This window comes from Pinus tabuliformis, chromosome 2_1 (assembly GCF_031772625.1).
Source record: "Pinus tabuliformis cultivar Carrire ecotype Pingquan chromosome 2_1, CPIR1, whole genome shotgun sequence".
NCBI classification, from domain to species: domain Eukaryota; kingdom Viridiplantae; phylum Streptophyta; class Pinopsida; order Pinales; family Pinaceae; genus Pinus; species Pinus tabuliformis.
In genome coordinates this window covers 180,094,579-180,119,626 of record NC_142299.1, presented here as the reverse complement: position 1 = coordinate 180,119,626, position 25,048 = coordinate 180,094,579, and the positions used below count along the sequence as shown (strand labels likewise).

The following is a 25,048-nucleotide window of genomic DNA, read 5'->3' as shown; positions in this document are numbered from 1 at the left end:
ATCCTTTTTCGTCATCTCCCAGGTTAATTTTCCACACATAAACTTTCCCTTCTTCACTTCTTCAAGATACATAGATCCACTTTGTTTGCAGGCTTTCCACTGAATAATCAATTTCATCATAAATCGTTTTCCTTCCCTTAAGCCCTTCTCACATATACAAAGTAAATGTTCTTGCACTGACTCTTCAATAAAACTAATATGCCTACCTAGACATAGACATATACTCTCAAACAAGTTCTCCTCATTATCTATAGGATACAATTGCAAACGAATAATTTGAATAATTATGGAGTGAAAGGCAAGATGCACACGCAAAAATTGAAATAGATTATATATTTGAATTTAGGCTTTTGTGATCCATATTATGAAAAGTAAGAAAACTTTCGGTAAAAATCACATCATTAGAGTTTTGTCGATGCGTTTCGAACCATCCAGTGTGGTTCATCGTCAGGACAAGATGAAGAACAAGATCTTGGCATCAAGTTAAATAGATGAAGAGATTTTTTTTTAATAAGAGTTATATATGACTAAATAAATAATATTTTCATACAAAGAAAATAGTTAGATTTGACCAAATAAATAATATTTTAATATAAAGAAATAATTGTTAGAATATAATTGTTAATATTGAATTAAGGAAAATAATTAATCAAAAAGAAAATTTTAATGAATATCTAAAAATAAAAAGAAAAATAATATTTAGGTCAAACCTAAATAACCAAAACAATAAAGCAATTAATAAAATCAATATAATAATATAAAAATAATATTTGGGTCAAACCTAAATAATCAAAACAATTAATTCTAAAAAATTAAAAATAAATAAAAATAATAAATGGTGAAACTTGAATAAAAATATTTGTGTCAAACATAAATAATCAAAACACTAAAAAAATAATAATATTTAGGTCAAACTTGAATAATCGAAACAATTAATTCTAAAAACTTAAAAATAAATAAAATAATAAATGGTAAAACTTAAAAAAAGAAGGTTGGATCACCTTTGTAACAGTGGAAGCTATAGAAAACTTAATAAGAATCCCTTAAAGAAGATCTCTAAAAAAATGGCTCTAGCTATAAAATCTAGTAGCACTGTTAGCTCCTTGAGCCATAGACTCATCGAGAGTAACCCTATCACTCCTAGGATCTATGGTCTTCCCAAGATCCATAAGGAGGGGGCTCCCCTAAGACCCATTGTCAACACTATAGGAGGGCCAACCTATCTTCTAGCAAAGTATTTAGCCCAAAAGCTAAAACCCCTTGTTGGCCTTACATAGTCCTTTGTCAAAGACTCTTCATCGTTTGTCAATGAGTTAAAGGGTATAAGGTTTGAGCCTGGGGATTTTCTTGTGAGTTTTGATGTGGTCTCCCTTTACACTAATATCCCCATCAATGAGGCCATTGAGGTCATCAACCATATCACAGATCCTGATACTGCTAAATTGGTTGAGATTTGTCTTACCTCTACTTTCTTCAACTTTGAAGGGGAATTCTATGAACAAACGTGTGGTGTTGCCATGGGCTCACCCCTTTCCCCTGTTGTAGCTAATATGTTCATGGAGGACTTTGAATCCAAAGCTTTGGAAGAAATTTCTGGATGACACCTGCATCATTTGGCCTCATGGTCGGGTTAAGTTTGATCTCTTTCTCCATCATCTTGATAATCAATCTAACTTCATAAAGTTTACTATGGAATGAGAAATCAATGAGAGCCTTACTTTTCTTAAAGTCCTCATTTCAAAGAAGGACAATGGATCATTCTCACATTAGGTTTTTCGGAAGAAAATTCACACAGAGTAGTATCTTCACGCTAAGTCCCATCATTTCCTTGCTCAAAAGTTGGGTGTTCTCAACACTTTAGCCACTTGTGCATTTAGAGTTTCTGATGAAAGTCATCTTGAAGATGAGAAAACCCATCTCCTCAAGGTTTTAAAAAATAATGGTTATAATAAGCTCCAATGTCTTAGGGCTTTCCTTAAGGTTGGCAAGGGTTCCAAGATTAAAAAAGAACCCAATGATTGGTTTTCTGGGGTACACCTTCCTTTTATACAAGGGACCATTGACAAGAATGCAATGATCCTAATAAAGCACAAGGTTCCATCAACCTTTAGGCCCCTTAATACTATTCAAAGTTCCCTAAGATCTGAAAAAGACCCTGTGGACCTTAAGAATATGAAATGTGTTTATGTAATTCCTTATTCATGTGGAACACCATATGTTGGTGAAACTCGTTGCTCAATAAATCAAAGGATTCATGAACATGCGGTAAACATCAAACATGGGAGGACCCGCTCCTCAGCATTAACAGAACATGCAGAAAAGACAAAACACCACATCTGCATTGAAGATGCTCGAGTCATTGCTAAGATAAATCATTTCCATCACTGTAAGTTTAGGGAAGCTATAGAGATTGAAAGGAGGCCAAGCAATCTGAATAGAGACGATGACTTGAAAATTAGCATTTTCTTGATTCTCTGCCATTTCTTCTTAAGTATATATACATATATATTTCTAATTTCCTAGTTTTTATTATTTATTTGTATTTTTATCTTGACTACTAATTATTTTTTTCATTATTGAATTATGTATTTAATTATTATTTACTTATTTTTTAAGTTTGACTATTTATTATTTTTAAGTTTTTAAAATTAATTTTTTCGATTATTTAAGTTTGACTTAAATATTATTTTTATTTTAGTGTTTTGATGATTTAGGTTTGACCCAAATATTTTTATTTAAGTTTGATTATTTATTATTTTTATTTATTTTTAAGTTTTTAGAATTAATTGTTTTGAATATTTAAGTTTGAACCAAATATTATTTTTATTTTATTAATTATTTGATTGTTTTGATTATTTAGGTTTGACCTAAATATTATTTTTCTTTTTATGTTTAGATATTCATTAAAATTTTCCTTTTAATTAATTATTTTTCTTTAATTCAATATTAACAATTATATTGTAGCAATTATTTCTTTATATTAAAATATTATTTATTTAGTCAACTCTAACGGTTTTCTTTATATGAAAATATTATTGATTATAATATTATTTATTTACTCAAATCTAACCATTATATTATAATGGTTTTTTTTTTTGTTTTTTTTCATCTATTTAACTTGGTGCCAAGATCTTGTTCTTCATCTTGTACTGACGATGAACCAATGCGTCGATAAAACTCTGATGATGTGATTTTTACCGAAAGATTATATATTTTCAGGTTGGAGAAGGCACTGAAAGGCAGGGAAAATTTGAAAGATGGAAGTTTATCTTAAAGTTTAGCAACCTTGACAAATCTTACATCCAAATTTTAAAATGTTTGATGATAATTTTGTAAAAATGTTTAGATTTCTAATTATTTTATATTAGACAATATATAATATTGGTCATTTTAAGGTAAAATAATTTTATATTTTAAATTTTGGGCTAATTCATTTTTAGAGAAATGGAAATTGATGAATCTTTTTTTTGGGAAAAACATGGAATATTAGACTACCTACAAATATTAGTTCCTTAAATTTTCCCTGTTCCAGGGTAACATTCACGATACACAAATTTTTCTTCTTCTAATTATCACAGTTCTTTTGTTAAAAAAAAATAAAAACAACTAATCGACAAGCTTCTTTAGACCTTATGGCACTTGCTAGCTCGAAACATTATGGTACTCGTGGAGTCTGAAATTCACCCACAGTTTCAGAGAGAATCTAACTAAACCAAGGAAAAGCCACAAATTACTTTATTGCATATGAAGGAATTCAAATACACGATTTCTTGATATTCAATAACATTCCATCGTTAGGGGAGCCATGGCAAATGAAAATTCAAAGCATGATGAGAGGTCAAAGATGCAGGCAAATGTGGATTGAATCTTTGACGTCTGTGGGTTAATAACCTCGAGGTTTTCAAATTGAAAATGAGAAGATTCACGGTCTCCGAAAATCTTGGCATGGCTGGATGTATGGGCATACTTTTGCATGTCATTGGTACTGTATTAAACAACCAATTGCTTTGTAAATATTACTCAACATATCATATGAGCATGCATATATCCAATGCGTAAGTTAGTACTTGCTAAATAATATTTTCCTTGAATAGATAGCAACAACCCCTTCCGCAACACCTATAACAATGTTTTTTGAAGAGTTATGTTATGGAGAAGTTTCGTAAGCATATATGAAGAAAAGAGTTGGGTAGAAAGAGGTACTATGTTTAAGAATTCAACCCCACGTGTGATCTCCAACTAAAAGAGTACATTGGAGCTAGCATTCCATGGAGAGCAAAGATTCTTATTGCTCAATTAAGAACTAACTCGCATCAATTACGGTGCGAAACAGGTTGGTGGAAAAGACCTAAAGAAGCTTGGGAAGAGCGAGTGTGTACTTTTTGCACATTTGGAGCAGTGGAATCGGAAAAACATTTCATTTTGGAATGTGATGTTTACAGAGACATCAGAGACAATTACAACAATATGTTAACTCGATTCCTTGACATTGTCTTTTCAGTGAAGGGATTGTTATAAGATTAGGTCAGCTCATCATTAATTTGAATAATAAGAAGATTGAATTGCAAAATGCAAAAAGCAGAGAAGCTATGGTCCCATAGACTATAACAAATCTCGTAAACGTTAAAATTTCATTCATTCATTCACTCACGAATTTAATTCCACTTCTCTCTCTATTAAATACTCCTTTCTGTATGTATTAAATATTTAATGATCACTTAATGAGAATGTGGAGAGAAATTTGTATAGGTTGGAGATAGAGAATTGACTTTTAAATAATAATATTATTAATAAATAATTTTACATATTTCCATTTATTTATTGTAATTAATTAATTTTATTTTTCATTTAAAATAGAGAAAGAATTAAAAGAAAAGTAAGTTTGTTTGCTTGCTTGGTCTTTTTTATTATTATTATAATTTTCATAAATCAATAATTTATATATTTTTAATTATAATTTTCATAAATTAATAATTAATAATTTTTTTTTGGGCATTAAGGGTTTTTAGTTTACTCATTGGAGATGCAGAAATGGAATGAGAATATATATATATTTGATAATTCTTAAAGTTTTAAATATTATTTTGATAAATTGTTAGTTTTTTCGTTAGTTATTGTGATTTTAGTTTTAATGGGAAATGATATATAAAATTGAACGTAGTAGCCTTTGTCAGCCGACTTATATGGCTGTGCTAATTATTTATTAATTTCGGGTTAACTGACCGTAATCTCTGGCACAATGACCTCCCTGTGACGAAGCTGAACGCTATTGTAAAGTCAATCCATGTCCATCCTATGCTTGTTTGCAGTCCAATTCTAGTATCATGAAAATGCCAAAACAGATCGCCAAAGCTTTAGTATTCGAAGTGCCAAGCAGAGCTCGAGCAATACCAATACCAATTCCGTTTACGTTCCAGCTTCAACATCGGTGTAATGTGCGTTGCCACACAATGCACACACCCCAATTCTGGATTCCCAAGCTTTTACATGAGAGCCTTCACATGGAGCAGAGAATCAGCAAAGCCAGTTGCAAAAGTATTTGCATTTTTGGGGAATGAGAGTAATACTAAGGCTCTTTCGTCGTTAGAACCCAAAGCCGTCAGTATTCCACAGTATATCTGTGGCAGTGGCAAATGTTCCCAACAAGAATGCCATGCAAACCAAATCATTAGGGAAGGGGATGTCATAAAACTTTGTAAGAATGACCGACTGAGAGAGGCATTCCACCTTTTACAGCGGATGGACTACCCACATTTCTCAACTTACGCTTCTCTCCTGCAGGGCTGCATCAATGGAACAGCCTGTCTGGAGGGCAAGCTTGTCCATGCACATATCCTTCAGACCGGCTTCGAACCTGATACCTTTTTAGAAACCAAACTTATGATAATGTATGCCAAGAGCGGGTGTTTGAATGAAGCTCGCCAATTGTTTGACAAAATGCCTCAACGGAACGTGGTCTCGTGGAACGCTATGATTGGAGTTTATGCCAATCAAGGATTTAGTGAAGAGGCTTTATCATTGTTATGCCAAATGCAAACAACAGGTATACAGCCGGATCACTTCACTTTCAGTGGCGTCCTCCCAGCATGTGCAGACTTGGCGGCTCTGAGACATGGGGAGGAGATCCACCGAACCATAATCCTTGGTGGATTTCAGTTTAATATTTTTGTGGCGAGCGCTCTGATAGACATGTACATCAAATCTGGAAGCATAGAAGATGCACGTAAAGTATTTGATAAAATGCCCGAACGGAATGTTGTCTCATGGAATACAATGCTTTCTGGATATGCTCATAGTGGGTATGTTGATGATGCACTGAAGCTATTTCAGATAATGCCCGAAAGAAATGTGATCTCTTGGACAGCCATGATCACTGGATATGCTCAGAGTGGTTATGTTGATGAAGCGTTCAAACTCTTTCAAGAAATGCCAGTAAGAAATGAGGTCTGTTGGACTGCCATGATCACTGCATATGCACAAAATGGATATGTTCATGAAGCCCGGGAGCTTTTTCACAAAATGCCCCAGCAAAATGTTATCTCATGGAGTGCACTCATATCAGGGTATGCTATGAATGGTCTATTGGACGAAGCTCTGGAGCTATTTAGACAAATGCAACGGAAAGGTCCAAAGGCAAACTCCGTTACCTTTGTTAGCATTCTTCCTGTATGCGCAAACCTATCGGCTCTTAATCTTGGCAAAGGAGTACATGAAGACATAATTAGAAATGAAGTTCAATCTGTTACGATTGTGGGGAATGCCCTTATAGATATGTATGCCAAATGTGGGTGCCTAGAGGATGCATGCGGAGTATTTGACAAAATGCCTAGGCGAAATGTTGTTTCATGGACTGCCATGATTGTAGGATATGCCATACATGGTCAAGGAAAGAAGGCTCTCAAGCTGTTTGAACATATGAGGAACTCCCATGTGAAACCAAACCATGTCACCTTTATTGGTGTTTTGTCTGCATGCTGCCATGCAGGGTTGGTAAATGATGGCTGGCAATATCTTAATTGTATGAGTCGAGATTATAACATGCAACCTGGACTGGAGCACTATAGCTGCATGGTTGACCTTCTTGGTCGAGCCGGACTGTTGGATGAGGCACACAATTTGATAAACAAAATGCCAATAAAACCAGATGCTGCTGTGTGGGGTTCTTTGCTTCTTGCATGCCGTATTCATTCTAATGTTGATCTAGGAGAACATGTAGCAGGACGCCTTTTTGAGACAGACCCTGAAAATGCTGCTCGTTATATCATGTTGTCCAACATCTACGCAGAAGTTGGTAGGTGGGACGATGTAAAAAGAGTGCGCAAAATGATGAATGACATGAGAGTAATAAAGATACCAGGAAGCAGCTGGACGGAAGTCAAAAACCAGGTTTATGGTTTTCTCACATGACCAGAATCAAACACTCGTATCCACTAGGTTACTGCACGGTTGGACTAATTGGAAGAGGAAAAGGAGGCAGGTTATGCATGATAGGCAAGGTTCAAGTTGCATGACATGCACAAGTAGAAAGATCACATATCCTGGGCACCTCAGCCAACAACTTACGACTGCTATGGGGCATTTTCCAATGCATTCAGGTAGAAGTATCTCTATCCTGATAAACCTTTTTATTTGAGAAGTTGCACTAAGTCGTCTCATTTCATATTTGAAATTGCACAAGGGATGTAAAACCTACCTTATTTTTTTTCAAATTTTGGACAACATTTTTTTAAAGCTTTTTGCAGTTATCTGGAATATTGCAACAATCAAAATGTGGAAATTTCCATGCTTAACTTATCGTTCTTGCACAAGTAGGTGAGGTTGAGGTCAAAGTGGCCTAAGCTTTATAACTATTGGAAGAATTTTGCATCTTTGGGCAATCAATTGAAACAAGTCAAACAATTTTTTAAATTAATTTTGAACGTTTATAATTTCTGCTCTACTTGTCTACCCAACCATAGGTAGTATTGTTTTTATTAGTGCTTATACATTGGGTCAATCACTTATTCTAAAACTCTCAAATACTTTTTAAGTTTCCATGTGTGTTTAGTCTTTAGTTGCATTGAGAGTAATGAAGTGCTCTATAGTCCAGTATGACATAGATGTTGTCCTGTATGTACAATTGTGACAATATTTAAAAATAAATAAATGAGTGTAGATCCCTTTGAAACCCACAGCTATCAAATGTCAAGAGGGATCAGATTTTTCTGAGATGTAAATATTTATGTCATTTAATATGAAGAAGTCGATACACCAACGCAGGTCCATGTTACTTTTAGATCTATCAAGTGCTGAAATGGATCAAATCCTTGAGTTGTAATTTTTCTGATAATATAAGGTAATCTATGCTGGGTGTAATGTCAACTAGCCTAATAGAATTCAGAACTCAAAATTTATGCAGAATTTATATGTCAAAATATAGTTTTGATTATTGTCAAGATATACATATTTGCATTGTAACATTATTTGCTTCTCCTTTTATGTCAGCGTAGCATCATCCCATGAATTCCACAAGTTTGGAATTTTTGATGAAACACTTGCTTCCCCTCATGATCAGTGAACCTTTCAATGAAGATTCCATTAGAGAATCTTGAGGATCTAAAGTATCCCCATCAACAGAGGTTTCCTTTTTATAGATGTATGATGAACCTTATACTAGATGACCTTGTCAATTATGTTTTTAATTAGATTCCCAAGAGTTATATCCTTGACTCCCATAGATTCTAACCATCTTTCATGCGTCTCTATGATGTCTCGAGCTCTTGCTTTCGATGCTTCCATGATGCCTTGATGCATCTTGTTGACCCTACCGCCTACACCTACCTACAAGTTAGTGAGAAAAGCCTTCAACCCTACAAGGTGTGGTTGGTGGCAGGAAACTCAGAGAAGAGACTGTCAAACTAATCCTGACTCTCTCCGTTTGAGCTATCTCCTAGGTTAGCTAAAGGGGGTGGTCCCTGATGAAAAGTTAAGTTAAAAGTGATATGAGTTTCTAGAAGAGTTGTTAGAGTTAAATATATTACTTCTAAAGATTTATAAGCAAAAATTGATACGAACAATAACCATCAATACATAAGATAAGCATGAAATACATAAACAACCAGTGCCTTCAAAGTATTGCTCTTTAAGAAATGAAATTGTATTTGCTTAAAATGAAGTGAAATGCTTTCAAATGGAAAGCCAAAGTAATCTTGAAAAGTGAAACAATAAATTGTTAGCACAAGATACTATAGATGCTTTTAAGATGAATAAGTCGACAAATCAAAGCATGGAAACTATCTTGCTCAAAAAGACACAATTAGAAATGTACGTGTGAGAATGAGATGATAAAAATAATTCAAATGTTAGACCAAGATGACAACATGCAATTAAGTTTGCAACCCCAAAATAATAGTACTTGAAAGTGAAATCAACCATTCATGACAATATGCAATTAAACCAAAAGATAAGCCAATTTTCATGTACAAGAAAATTAAACCTGTTGCAAAATTAAAATAGAGTACAATGTTTGCATTCAAAGTGTCTCTAGAAATAAGATTTGCATGTGAGACTTTAAACCATCAAGATAGCAAGAAATTTAAGAACTTTGCAAACAAAACAAATGTGATGGAATGTTGTTCTTGGTTCATTTTATTAATTAGTGCTAAGGCAAAGTTATAATTGAACTCTAGTCCTTAGACTTCATCCTCGCCCAAATATTTGGATCTCACAATGAGGAGTCAATAGAGAAAATTTGTCTAAATACTTGATGCATGTAAAATGTGTTTAATGGTGAAGCATAAATAAACTTGGAACTATGTTTAAACCAAATAAGATCAAGTAAAAAGTGGTTGGATGCAAAAAATCTAAACCTGTTATGGATTTAAAACATTTAGTAAATTAAATTGAAGTGCATGCAAAATGAGTGTGATGCATGTTGTGTTAATTTCTCAATTAGATGATATGCATGCAAAATGAAATAAACCAACATAGTCAAACCACCAAGCCCCTCCAAAAGGTGGAGAGATATGGATACCAATGGGTAAAACCCACGTTCCCAAAATCAGAAATTTTATTAATTGTTACAAGAAGAAAAAGACAATGAAGTCTTCTATGAAATCCAAAGAAAGTCTTAACAAATTGACATCGAACCTCGCTGAAAATTTCTACAATTTGAGGCCCATAGGCTCAACAAAATGCATATTTTTTTTGAAGAAGAGAAGATAAGCCTCTTCTATGGCCACGACCAAAAGAGAGAAAGAGATGGCCAAAATGAACTCGGCCTCCCTCAAGAAGAACGTGGCCTTATCCAAGATGAATTCAGCCTAAAGGTGGAAGTAATCACTAAATCTGAGCTCCAAGGTCCTGTATACAAAGTTAAAAGTAATTTTTTGATGATGAATCCCACAAGTAGCTGTAAGAGGACAGATTAGAAACAATCTACAACAACAAATGTTAGCTCAAGATAACTACAAAGTATGTTACAGAAATAATCTACAAGAGGCTAGGCCAAAGAGTATGAACAAACTCCCCTCATTGACTAGCCATGACATAACTCTTTGAAATAGCCAGATATTGATAAATGAAGTACAATACGTAAAAATAAAGTTTTCCAAGTTTGATCATTTGATGCAATAAAGAAAAACTTTAAGAAACTTGAAAGAATCCCTACAAAACACAAATAAGATATAGATGAGACTTTGGAATTCAAAACATGCGGGTTCTCCTTGAATATTTTTCAAGAATGGGTTGATTTCTCCAAAAATTTCCCCACACACTTGAAAAGCTTGACCAAATAATGATTCATCTACAAAACTTGACCACAAATCATTAAATCGACATGAAATTAAATAAGGTGCAGTGGAAGGAATTCCTAGAGATACATCTATTATCCACCAGAAGATTTCTTTTCTTGAAGAAAATAATTAATTCTTATGCTAATATGAGATAGCTGTATACTAATATAACTTGAAACGAGCATGAAAGAAATAATGACATGAGGAAATAAATAGAAGCATAACAAAAAGTCAAGAATTTACCACATATGCACGGAGAAGAACACCATCACGCTTTACCCCAAAGACTATTGTATTATATTGCAAGTAGTGAATACAATCCCGCGAGTCTTCTCAAGCACAATAGCTTGTATTACATGATACATATGAGAGCACATAACCTCATTATATAGAGTGTTGGGAGCAAATCCCAAGGAAAAATGCATGTGAGAACTGAACTTGGAGCAAATCCCAAGGAAAGAAAAGTCAAGTTCGATGTGGAGAAGATAGAGACACCAGAGCAAAATCGAATTCCATATGTGCACATCAAGGGAAATCGAATTCCATAACTCATCCATGAGTGAATCCAAGTACCGTGATAACTCCAGTCAATAAATACAAACTCGAATTAAGTGATTCTACATATGTAGATGATCCCAAGGTAGCTCTGCGTAGGTCCCTAAGAACTATGTGATTCCTCCATGTGCAACTCGTAGTATGGCCAAGTGAAACTCGTAATCCTCAAGAGTGGAGTGCTATGAGTAGAAGAATCTGAGATAATTGTGAGATATGAGGCCCCACCTAATCTTCAGTCCAAATATACCATAGAATATTCCTTCAGTGCATGAGCTCCTCTAATAAATTGGTCGATTTTCCACATTTGCAATTGCTGCTTTATCTCTGGGAAATTTGATTTTATGAAATACTGGTGTATTTATGATGTAGTGTGCTTAGTCATCTTCTACATGTCCGTTGACTCAATTCTTTGACTTATGATAATTTCCAAGTCATTTTGTCATATGAAATAATTTATTTTTATTTAATTCTAGCCTAATTAAAAGCTACAATTTCCACTAAACTTAGGAAATGTGGGATTTGAGGGTCCAAAACACATTATTAACCCCTCAAAGTGTGTCATAGTAGAAAGTTGAGGGTGAAAGGTGTAATTTTTATTACTCATACCCCATACAATTTCTTTAGACTACACTTTGTACCGCATACAACTTATTTAGACTACACTTATTACAATTTAAATACAATTTTATTTGCAATTTTTGACCTGCGAGAAATCTAAAAAATTAAAAAATGACTACCTAAACCTAACCAAATTCCACGAAATTTTTTATGTGATTTAGTATGGTAATATACATCGAATCTAGACACTAAGATGTGTTAGGGGCTCAACCTTCAAACCGTCACCCCGACTTTGGGACTATGTCACAGGGTTCGCCGAATTTGAACCTTGAGGTTCGAAATTCGGCGAACCCAAAAAAGAAGTTCAAATTCGTTCAGGTTCAACGAATCTGATAGTCGAACCTCAAATTCGAACCTAAACAAATTCGAACTTGAAGGCGAACCTAAAGACAAACCTGAAGCCAAATTTTATAATTTTTAAAATTTTTTTGGGGTTCAAGGTTAAAGTCTGGGCTGTTTTTGTTAGTTGTTTTAAGATCTATGAAAATAACCATGGGCAACACATGGTTTTCTCTTGTTCCGCTTCTCGCCAATTAGTTTCCCACGCTGGCCACTGGTTTGGCTTTATTTACAATGGTTGTCGATAGATTTTCACAAGCCAACTTCAGTTTGAGTGTACTCGCTCTATTGTGCTTAGTGTTGTTGTTGTGTGTTGTATTCTATACAATTTCCCGAATTCAATTTATAGACGCTGCTTGTCCTCACCGCTTGGAGCGTGAAATGAATCGTGGTCATGATTTGTGGCTTGTGATTTCTCCATGATTTTGCAATATAGTTCTATTGTAATTTGTATGTTTAAATTCTGATCATGTTTTAATTATGTGATTTTTTCCGAGATTACAAGTATTTGGCATTATACATATTCTTTTCTTTTAAATTTCGGAGATTGCAAATTATGCCATTTCTTTTTGTATTTGCAAACTGCAATGGTGTATGTAACTAATGTCATTGATAATTAGATGCTATTATGATTAAGTTATTCATGTATGTTTACTAATAAGTATTAAGAATTCTTACTCATATAGTTTTATTGATTGATTTTGATTTTTTATTATTTTATGTCATATATATGTATATATATGTTGAAAAATATATATAGTCGAATTTAATGTCGAACCTCATACGAATCTCATCGAAAATTCGAATTTGAATTGAACTTAATCGCTTCCGAACTCAAACACGAATCCGAATTGTGTGACATAGCTTTGGGGTAAAAAGTGAGTGAAAACACCTAGAAAATTATCTGCCTTTGAAAAAGAAGGGATAATTAACCAGGTAAGAAAAACATTCCAAGATGTACTCGTTTGTTGATCGAGTCCCAACATCTTAGGCCTGTTACCGACTCAAAACTCATTATTACTAGTATCACTTATTACAATTCCCCGCAAGGTGTGGAATTTGGGTACAAGAAAGATGATCAGAAGATAGAAGTAGAGTTAAAAAACTTTGTTGGTTGATGATATTTGATGGTACAAGTGTCCTTTGGATCATTCTTGGCCATGGAGTCTTTCATATAATCATCAGGTGTCATTCCAGTGGTCAACACATCCCATTATTTTACTTAATGAATCATGATAGCCATATCTTACAATAGAAGGCTTAGGAACTTGAAAAGAACTTATGTGAGGAAGACTATCTCAACAATGGAGATCTATTACATCTTCCTTTTTGGACTTCTTCTTTTAAGCTTCCTCCAATTCGTCGGCGATATGAGCTTCTTTTCTTTCTCTTTTGTTATTGTCCCTTTTGATCTTAGGACAATCTCTTTTGTAGTGCCCATATTCTTGACACCCATAGCATTGAATCTTAGCCATGTCCCTTTTCTTTTTCCGAGAACCAGATTTTCCACCCTTTTTCCTTGTCATTGTAGCATAAGCTTGATTTTGCTCACTTGCTCCCACATCAGATTTGGCCTTTAGTTTAGATTCTTCAATTTTGCATAGTGTCCATAGATCTTGAAATCGAGTAGTTTCTTTCTTCCCATATATACTTGAAGTAAAGTTACCCTACTCTTCGAGCTTGTAGTTTATCTCGAATTTCAGATATCCTCATAAAGTATGAGGCTATTCCATCTTCCCTTGATATCTTCAGTTTGTAGAGTTCTTGCCTTAATGAGATGACTGCTCCAGCAGTGCTTACAGAATACAACTCTATTTCTTTTGAAGTTTCGAATTTGGATACATATGGGATGAGGGGATCCTTGATGGGTTCTATGAGAATCCTTTGAGCCCTCACTTTCCCTTTCATATACTTTGAAGAGCTTGAGCATCTTCCTTTCCTGGTTTTGCGATAGATCCTTTAACATGTTCCATCACCTCATTTTCAATGAAATTCAGATCTGTCATTTTCTTCCATGCAAGATAGTTTGAAGCCCCAACCAATTTGTTGCTTTTCTCGCGAAAGGACATTTTGATAGATTCAAATGTGGAAATAAATATACTTACTTGATATGATGTTCCTCCTTGCTGTTTCTTTGATGTTGATGATGATATAGAGAATAGAAAACTTCTCCTTAATGAAGGTAGTGTTCATCAAGAATGATCCTTCATCCCACAAAGAGTGAGATTTCTTTGGATCCTTGATGGTGATGTCTTGATTTGTAGATCACTTCAACTTGAGTAGATGTAGGGTTTTGGCCTTCTTTTCTTGATGATGATCTCAATACTTCTTTGTAGACTTCTTTGATCTAGGGTTATGATGCTTCCTCTGTAGATCTTGACTTCAAGATGATCTTCGCTTTGATTCCTTCCTCGATATTTGATCCTTGAGTGTCCCTTAATAAGATGCCCTTCCTTGACTTAGGCACCTTTGCTTTGATTCCATGTTGAGAAATCTAGGGCATCGAGATCAAGTGATTTCTTTTCTATTAGTAACTGCTTGCGAATGCTCTTTACTTCTTGATTAGGATCTTCTTTTAATTATTTTATTATAATGTTTTTCTTCATCAAACAACTACCAGTGCATAAACCATAAAGAGACAAGAGACAAAATATAGGCTATTAGCCAGGGCCAAAACCTCTCACTCTTGAGAGGAAAACCCGAACAAATTCTTCTTCTTATAGTGATTCCAATTGACAAATACCAAGACCAAGACCCTTGACCTATTTGCCTCTCCAAGACCAAGACACAAGTTCCCTTCCATTTCTTTTCCTTTGTGCCCAAGTCAATACTAGTCAAACTTCTGCTCCTTCCTTCTTCTCGACTACCCTTCAACCTCGACATCCTTCGACTTCAGACCTGCAGTTTATTTCGGTCCTACTTGTAGCATGTGAGAAGTATGATAACCAACTTCTATACCTTGTCATCACTTCTCTTGGAGGGGAGACTCCCTCACATACTTCGACTTGATGACTTCAACTTCTTAAGTGACCTTGCCAACCTTGAATCCTCCAGCAATACTCTCGGTTACTTCTGCAACAAAAGCTGCCTCTTTACTTCGCACGTGTGACAAGATAGAGCCCAAAATAGATCTGAAATTGGTTTGATCTTCTTCTTCTTTCACTCGCTGGTTATAGGCTACCTTCCTTGACCCTTTTGCTGATCTTCGCATCACTTACAAACTTCAGACCTGCACCGAAATTCTTGCTCTGAAATGTGGACATGCTGCCCTATTTATAGTTGTTGTAGCCTCATAATAAGCCGACTTGTCATCCAGCTAGGCCGATGTGTCATTTGGAGAGATATTATTATTCCTTTTGAAGCCGACTTGAAGGGAGATGCTTGTGCTTGTCTTGGAGGGCTATTTATACTTATCTAATGACTCATACAAAATGTAACATGCCCAAGAAGGGTCCTTCATACATGACATTGACTCAATTTGACTTTTATGACTAGATGACAAAACCTAAAGGCTCACAATGGGAGCTATTACTAAAATAAAATTCCTTGCTCATGAAACCCATGAGACAAGCATTACAATAATAATTTTATTTTTTCTTTTCATCAATTACATAAAATCACAATTACACATGTCATTATGAAGACCGAACCTAGTTACACTTTTCAACACCTCTGCTGTTGGAAGTGACTCTTCGGCCCCCTAGAAGACTTTCCCGGCCTCTGGAAATTGCATTACTTTTGCGTGGATCACTTCTATCACCTGCTGTTGCCTCTCCGGATCTGGAAAACTTCCTTCGGATCACTGTCCCTGCTCCTAACTGTCTTTGCTTCGATTTCTGGCTCTCCGACAACTATTGCTGCTCTCTGGAAATCGATATGCCAAGGAAATCAAACTGCTGGTATGTATTCTCCAAGTGCCCATCGACTTCTTCCTATAATCCTTTGTTACGACTCCAATGACCAATATTAAATCTTAATCAAGCGCTAGGATCATATTGAAGTCGATTCGTGTGAGTTTCTAGACTATTCTCACCTTCAGTTAATTAACTCTGAATAATTAACCAGTTTTCCTAAGTTTAGATTTACGAAACATTTAAAAATTGGTTAATAATCTAATTAAGTCATCTCTAAGTGGAATTTCCAGAAATGATTTCTGGGTTTTGGAGATCTCGTGTATTCTAGCCTCTCCACCAAATTTCGTGGCTATAACACATCAGATGCTACAAAAACTAACATTATGTGCCTTTTTACCACATAAAATTGGTTGCGATTAAGTATCTATTTTACTATTATCATTGCCCTTATTTTTCACTTCATTATCATAGATTCTAGGGCAGTTTATTTTTGCTGTTATAAACTAGTGTATTGCTGCAATTTCTCATTTTATAAGGTAGTTTACTACAATGTTGTGTAATTTCTTGATTGTGTGTTTTTAGGGACCATTATTGAGTTCATATTGGTTGACCTAAGCCTTTTGTACATGCATTGTTGGCTTGATGGGCCTCAACCCTGGTTCAACGTTAATCATCCAAGCAAATCCCTACACTACTGGCCCTTTCGGCATCAGACCGCGGAGTGCGGACTAAAGTCTCACCTGAAACAGTATGGGGGGATGCAGGAACCAAGTTTCTGCACCTAGAGATGGTTGTGATGTCGGTTCTACACCTTAACTCTACCTTCGCTTTCAGAACCTCCACGAAGGCCTCCGATCGTCCTTTGCGTAACCCTAACAAGTGATTTAGACACTTACATGCTTCTGTGACTACTTTGCTGTATAGTTTCCCGAATTATCTTAAGTGTTTGTCAATTCTATCATGCAATTAGGATTATCTTTGCGTAAACAGATATCTCTACTTGCGTTCATATAACAAAGGAAAACATATAGATTCGCGCATCAAATTAGCAATAAAACATAAACCCAATGCTTAACATAACATAATCACATGCAATTGACAGAAGTAAAATACACAGTAATTTCAGAATACTCTTCTTTATTGATGATCCAGATTTCTAGTACAGACTCTAACTACCCTGCACACAGCTGTAGGGGTTTGCGCACTCAACTGCAGACTTCTACCCTAGGCCTCTGCGCACTCAGCTGCAAAGCCTCTTTCCTACGCTAAGACTCTCACTCTTAGCTCTTTACAGACTCATCAATGACTCTATCTATCCTCTTCCACTATCTTAGACTCCTCTAAGACCTCCTTTTTATACAATCCCATGGTCTGCAGACCAAGGGCGGATCTCATCAAGTCGACACAACCTATCTAAACTAAGGGCGGAAACCCTTTTTGACTCTTGATATCTTCACGCTCCGCGATCACAAAATGCAGAGACTTTACATTTCTTTATACAAAATTTGGGCTTTCTGCCCCAAAACTTGGGTTTTTAACCCCAAAATTGACCCCAGGGGACCCATTCCCAACAGGCCCCCAACACAAACATGGTGACTCGCCCTCAAGTCACTCGACTGGCGCGGAGATCTTGTTGCAAAGACCTCCCAACTCCACTTGGACTACTGCAACTTTGACAGTGCACTGTGTTGCCGCCTACTTCATCTCCTCAACCAGCTGCTCCGTCACTGGCCCTGTACTATCTAACTGTATCTTCTGCTGAGTCGCCTGCAGACCAGCTAGCTTTCCTTCGATGGTGGTGGTGAGCGCATAGGCTTCATCAAGCCAAGGCCCTATTCTGGCCTTGAGGACACTCTCTTTGCGCTGCGCTGCATCCACCTGCTCCTTTAGTACCTTTGCCTCCTGCAATTTTGCTAGCCTCTGCGTAAGGGCGATGGTGCGCGCCGTCGCTTTGACTTCATCATATCTTTGTTGCAGCTCTCAGGCCTTTGTTTCCAACCTTTGCAAGGTGGGATCCTCCTGCAAATTGGTAACCACTTCGAGCGCCTACTCGAAGAGCGCGGTGCACTCCTTCACTGCGTTGTTCACTACTGCCACGGTGTCTTTCATAGTTGTCTTGCGCTGCTCTTTGACTTCTGGCAAGGTTGAAGGTTGGGCCTTCAACTGTAGTTTTGCAATCTTGAGGTTTAGGTCAAACTGAACCTTCGCCAACTCTGTTCTAGCGTTGCGCACTCCGACAACGAGCTTCTAAATCTGCACATCTACTGGCTCATCATCAGGAATGGCCAGCTCTGGGACAGACCTGCATGCCTCAGCCACTACCTTGGCCGTGCGCTCATTTTTGTCTGTGATGGCTTTGACGAGGTTAATAGTGGAATCTCTTTGTATAGTCATCTAAGCGTTGTTGACTTTCTGTTCACTGATTACCTGTAACGCGCACTGTTTGCGGGCCCGAAGTTCCGCGATCACGCCATCCTGCAAATTGTGAAGCGCCTCACTGGGAAGCGCGGCCAAATTGAGCCCAATTCCTTTGAGGGCGCTAACAATGGGCCTGTCAGCTTTAGTCTCTGTGGTTAGCGCTCCCTCCGACAACATTATTGCCCAGGGATCCAGTGTGCGCACCATCCCTGCTGCTTCCAATGTGCCGGGCGCCAAACTAGTTGACGCCGCGCTGCTTCGTCCCACGCTGGTCTAGACCTACGACACCTGGATCTGCAGCTCACGCAGACCCGTCTGAATGGCACCCAAGGCCTGCTTCTATTGTAGCTCGAACTGCTGCAGTAGTTCCGCGGTGGCATCCCTTACTGCATCATCGATATCATTTAAATCACCTTCTGTTAAGGTGATCGGATCGAGAAACGTCTTGCTGGCCTTAGACTTCTTTCACGACCCTACCTTCTTTGGATCTCTATTGCGCTTAACGCGGACTAGAGTAGTCTCTCGTTTCGCTCCTCCCTGGTCCAACTGCTGGTCCTCCTCCTTTGTCTCCGAAGAAGGCGACTTCTGACTCCTGTCAGAGCCGCGCTTCTCTTCTTCCACCTGTCCTCCCGTCTACTTCTTGGCGGCGCGCTTTGCCTTGGCCTTGTCCTCAACCTCCTTTTTTCTCTTTGCGGCCAACTGTTCCATCTTTAGCTTGGCCTCTTCCTTTTTCTGCTGTGTTGCGGTCTTGCTAGACCCAGCTGTCAAGTCCGAGGTAGTGCGCCAATCTACCGGCCAGCGGTTGAGGACCGCTGTAATCGCGTCATCTGTGGCCAGGTATGGCAGGTCATACCATTTCTGCTCAGGATCTTTCGTGCGCGTATCGAGACCCGGTGCAAGTCGGCCTTGAACTCCACATACTCTTGCGGCTTCTCAAAAACGGTTGACGTAGCTGTGGTTTGCGGTTGATGGCCATATGGATATTCATCTCCATCAAGATCCAAAAGACCTTGCTGTCCTTGATCCTTTGAGGGTCCTTCGTAGCCCATAGCGAAGCGAACTTCGTTGCTTCTGGTAGGTCGAGCGCGACTGGAGGAAATTAGCTATCCTCTGGTAACTCCCATGCAACCAGCACTATGGATAGCAACAACTAGGCATAGTGGAATGTTTTGCTATGATCCTGCGCCTCTTTGCAGTTTGCGAGGAACTCTCCGCAGAGGTAGCGCGCCCAGTTAAATTGTACACCCTCTGCGCACTGGGCCGCTAAGGCTACTACTGGTGCCGACACTTCGTTTGTGCGACACTTTCACATAATCTTTCCTGCCAAGATTTGTGTTGCTACTTTGACCGCGGGGTCAGTTATACTTGTGATGGCGTAGCCGCATGACTTCTTAGTGAGTTTGAATTTGTCCTTCATTGCTTCAGCGAGGTCACGCTCGCCTGTCTTTCCGCCAAATGCCATGGCTGGATTTTCTCCCGAGTGCGACAACCAAGTGATCCTATGGATTAGCATGTCAGTGATGGGTATCGACTCTTCTAGCCACAGACACCCATCGTGCACCAAGCACAACAGCTACTTGATCACTACCATGGTTATGGGTGTGCGGTTGTAATGTGGCACCCACAGCATGTTTAACAGACCCGCCTTATCCACCCCTTTCACCCACTTTCTTGGCTCCAGCGTGGTCACACCAGAGTCTTTGTAGAAGACGCGGTGCATGAGTTGGTCCGTCGCTAAATGGGGAAAACGTTCCGCATTAGCCAAATCCCAGTCCTCCAATTTTAAAAGGGGGATGCTCGCAGGCATGGTCCTTCAAAGACGATTTGGTCCAGTAGTAAGGGTGTGTGCAGTGTGACCTTACTTTCATCAATATCCTTCGGAACCTTTGTCTTGCCTTTGTGCGGAGGAATGTACTCGGGCAGTTTAGAAATGGGGTCAAACCCCTCCACATCAATGTCCTCCGCCCCCTCCATATCAATGTCATCCACACCCACATGGAGTTCTTCAACATCGGCTTCAGGCTCTAGGTCAATCACCTTGCCCTTCTCCTGCGCGGTGGGATTTCTCGTCTGTGGGTGCTTTCTGGGTGATGCGCGCACCGACTGTTGCGCTTTCTGCTTATCCTTCTTTGATTTTGGACCCTCCTTGGTCGGTGTAGGCCTCGGCCTGGGTGTCCTCGGGGATTTAGGCACTTTTGCCGGTACTTCGATGCTTTCAACCTCCAGGGCAGCTCCCTCAGCTGCCATTACTACCTCCGGGGTAGTTCCTTCAGCTGCCATTGCTTCTCCTACACACGGTTTCTGCGGGCATCGACATAATGCTAGACAACAACACCTGCGTCTCTATTGGCAACTTCTCAAACACTGAACTCGCTATCAGGGCTTCAAAGATCTCAAGGTTCATATGCGCCTGAGAGCTTAATACCTCAATTCTCAAAATGCCAAGTGTTTTTCACTGGGCAGCCACCTGTAATTTATAGGCATTTTCGAATTCAAATCCGACCATTCCCCCCATAACTCATTCATAAATGCTAGATTGGCGGCAGATTTTCACAGATCTTGCCCTTAAATTCCGACTTAAATGCCGCCCCCTGCTCCATTTGGCCGTTTTCCCACTGTCAAGTCATGAACAGTGACCATAATGGTCACTTTCCGGCTGCCTTGCGTGGTCCGTTCTTGGATAGCGCAGCTCCCTGCGCGTTTCTGCTGACACTTTGACATTCCTTCAGTCCGCGCAATTCCCCAACCGCGCAACTCCCCTACCCAGGTAGTTTAGTTTGTAGTCTCGCGCCTCCTTCTACCGGCCTGGAGCGCTAAGACTATGCTGTCATCATGTAGTCATCTAGCTGGATCGCTGGTGTATGGCTTCAATCGACTGCCATTCACCTATCCTGGGAATGGTTCTCCATTCAATTTCACCAACTAAACTGCTCCACCATCGGTAATCTCCTTGATGACATAGGGCCCCAGCCAATGCATCCTAAATTTCCCTGGAAATTTATCAAACTTGTTGTCATATAACAAAACCAGATCATTTACCTTGAAGGTGCACTTTGATGTGTCGATCGTGCCATGCCTTTTCACGCTCCTTTTGAACCTGTTGATGGAATCCAGCTAGAAATCTATCTTCTTCAAGCTTTGTTAGCTGCGCGAGCCTCTCCTCCAGGGCTCTGTGATCCGCCATTCCTGTGAATGCCACTATGCGCAGACTAGGTACAATGTACTCCATCGGCATCACAGCTTCCACGCCATAAACCAGTCTGAACGACGTTTGTCCAGTCAACTTCTTGCAAGTCGTTCTATAAGCCCATAGCACTGTGGGTATGCGAACATCCCAGTCGTTTCTTTGAGCATTGCAAACCTTTGTGAGCGTGCTCTCCAATATTTTATTAAACGCTTCCATCGTCCCATTAGCTTGTGGATGATAGGGTGTGCTCTTATAATGGTAAACCTGAAACTCCTCCGTCATCATGCTGATCGTCTCATTGAGAAAGTGTGTACTGTGATCGCTCATTAGGATTTTTGGACAACCGAACCTTGTCAGCACGTACTCAAAGATAAATTTTGTTGCTGTCGCGCTCATATAGTCTTTCACAGGCTGCGCCTCTGCCCATCTGGTTAAATATTCAGTCGCGGTGATGATGTATTGCGCACTTGTCTTCTTCCCTGGAGGCTGAATTGGTCCTACAAAGTCAATCACCCACTTCTCGAAGGGTTGTAGTGATATCTGCGGATTCAGCAGCAACTCATCCTTGCGCGAGGGTCTGCCTGTCCTTTGGCATGCGTTGCATGCCCTACAATACGCTTTTGAATCCTTATGCAAGGTCGGCCACCATAACCCAGTGCGTAGAATCTTCTGCGCTGTTGCTTTTCCTGCATAATGACCTCCCGCGGCTCCATCATGAGCCTCAACGAGGATGCTGTTTCGTTCAAACTCTGGCACATAACATCACAATATTTCATCTGATCCCATTTTGTACAAGTGCCCTGCAATGATAGAAAAGTCTGCTGTGCGCACCACCAGTTCCTTCTTCTGTTGGCTTGTATATCCTTCCGAAGCCGTACCTGTCGTCAAGAAGTGTATAATATCTTCAAAGTGACTGTCTGCGATGCGCACTGCAAAGAGCTACGCGTCAGGTAGCCCCTCCAAATTAGTAAGTTCCTCTCCCGTTTCGATGCGCGACAGATGATCCGGTCCAACATTCAAGCGTCTTGGTTTCACAATAACTTCAAAATCATACTCTTGGAACAACAACAGCCACCTGCATATCTTTCCCCCCAACACAGGCTTGTTGACCAGGTATTTCAATGTGGAATGGTCCGTATACATCTTAAAGTGTCCGCCCAACAAATAGTGCCTAAACTTCTGGAGTGCGTACACCATAGCTAAGCCTTCGCGCTCTGTTGTGGAATAATTTTTCTCCGCTTTGGACAACTTCCTACTTGCAAACGCTATAGGATGATCCAAGTCCCCTTCACCGGCCTGTGTCAGTACTGCTCCCAACGCAATACATGATGCGTCCACATGCACATGAAATTCCTTCCAATCCGAGAAGACTAGGATCAGCGTGGTGACTATCTTCTCCTTCAGCACATCCAAGCTCTTCTAGCATTCTTCATTCCAACAGAATGTAACATCCTTTTTTAACAATTTTTCCATCGGTGCGGTAATCTGGGCATAGCTCTTGATGAATTTCCTATAGTATCTCGTATGCCCCAGTGTTGCGCGCAGTTGTTTCACACTCCTTGGCGCCTCCAAATTGATTATGACCGCGATCTTAGCTAGGTCTACCATCAAGCCTTGTCTGCATACCACATGGCCCAGCAAGATCCCAAAAGGGACACAAAACAAACATTTCTTCAGATTGAGCGCGATCTGGTACCTCCGGCATGTATCTAGCATCAAGTGTAGACTTGCCACATGGCGCTTCACTAGTTCGAACATTGTCCAATCATCAAAGTATACTTCCAGAAATTTATGAATAAAATCCTTGAACGCCACGATGACTACGCGCGAAAAGATCGTCGACGCGTTCTTCAGCCCAAAAGGCATCATCGTATACTGGAAGCATCCCCATTCAATTGCAAAGGTCGTCTTACTTCTATCCTCTGGCGCGATCTTGATTTGATGGTACCCAGAGAACCCATTAGTGAACGAATACGCTTCTTGGCCGCCAACATTATCCAAGACCTCATCGGTGAACGGGGTTGGGAAGGGATCATGCACGCAGGCATCATTCAACTTCCTGAGATCTATGCATATCCTTATTTCTTTCTTTCTGCTTCTTTTCCTGAACCACTATTGGGCTTACCCAATCAAATTCTTCCACCGGTTCAATAATACCCGCCGCGAGCATCTTATCTAACTCAACGCGGACCCTTTCCTTATACTTCGGATTGAGGCAGTAAGGTCTTTGTTTCACAGGTTTCACGTCTAGTTTTAGGGTGATCTTCATGACACCCAAGTCTCCTATTATTCCTTTCAGATCAGAAAACTTCGTGGGGAACAAGTCTTGATATTTGTGGAGCAATTCGGCTTACCTATTGTTGCGTCGTTCCAATAGTCCCCAATCTTTGCAAACTTCAGCTCTGCCTCCGTGCCAATGTTCACCTGTCTAGTTCTGAGCGGCTTTGTTATGTCGGGGTTCTCTAGTTGTGGTCCTTCAACTCCGCGGTGACCTTCAATCTCCGGGATATTAATCTTTCTCGGGTCTTTGTCTTCTTCCACTATGACATTATAACACTCCAGCGCGTGGCTCAACTCGGTAGTCCAATCAGGTTGAATCAGGTCTAGAGGATCCTGCGGTATCCTAAAGATGTTTGTCTTCACCTCCTGCAACGCTTCATCGATAGATTCAAATCCATCCTCAAAACTGAACGTCATCAAAAATCCTTGGCGCAAAACATCCCATTCTTCGGTGCCATGACAAAGTTCTGTCTCCAAGTACCAGTTCATTGTTATAACATCCAAGCTATGACAAAATAGATGGACCCACTCTAGCTGAGGCTTCGCTCCATATACTTCAGTCCATTTGGCCAAATGATTGCGTGGATCATTTCCCCCGTCATACTTTTCTGTTAGCCGTACCTTCGGGTGGCCAAAGCGTATCCTCATCATCCTTCTATATTCGCGCCAATCCTCAAAACTGTCCTTGTGTGTACCCCACCATCTTGTGATTGTAGTGCGTAACGCCTAATGTAATGCTTGGAAGCGATGTTTCTCTGGCACTTCTCTTTAGAATGCATCCAAAAAGCGATCAACGTCAGTGAACCCGTCATAGTGAGGCAAATTTCTTACCTCTGATGATACACAACACAATGACTTGGTCATCATATTACAGCGCAGCGTAGAGACTTCATGCAGCCGGTTCTGCCAGTGCTCTAGTTCTTCATCCGAATCTGATGTGTAGGAACTCTTGCGGTCCCATGCAATACGTCTGTCTGCTATCGGATTCACCCAATCTTGGTCTCGCGCAGCTATCTTGTAAATCT

General features: G+C 39.2%; 1 protein-coding gene across 3 annotated transcripts in view; it reads left to right on the top strand.

The window, feature by feature from the left end:
* Positions 1-5,195: 5,195 nt before the first annotated feature.
* Positions 5,196-25,048, top strand: part of LOC149199303 (pentatricopeptide repeat-containing protein At2g13600-like) — a 55,916-nt gene continuing 36,063 nt past the window's right edge. For all 3 annotated transcript variants that reach the window (XM_089402372.1, XM_089402373.1, XM_089402374.1), the window contains exon 1: positions 5,196-7,595. In XM_089402372.1, coding sequence (XP_089258498.1) covers positions 5,434-7,407 — 1,974 coding nt within the window. In that variant the 5' untranslated portion in view covers positions 5,196-5,433 and the 3' untranslated portion in view covers positions 7,408-7,595. The remainder of the gene's footprint in view (positions 7,596-25,048) is intronic.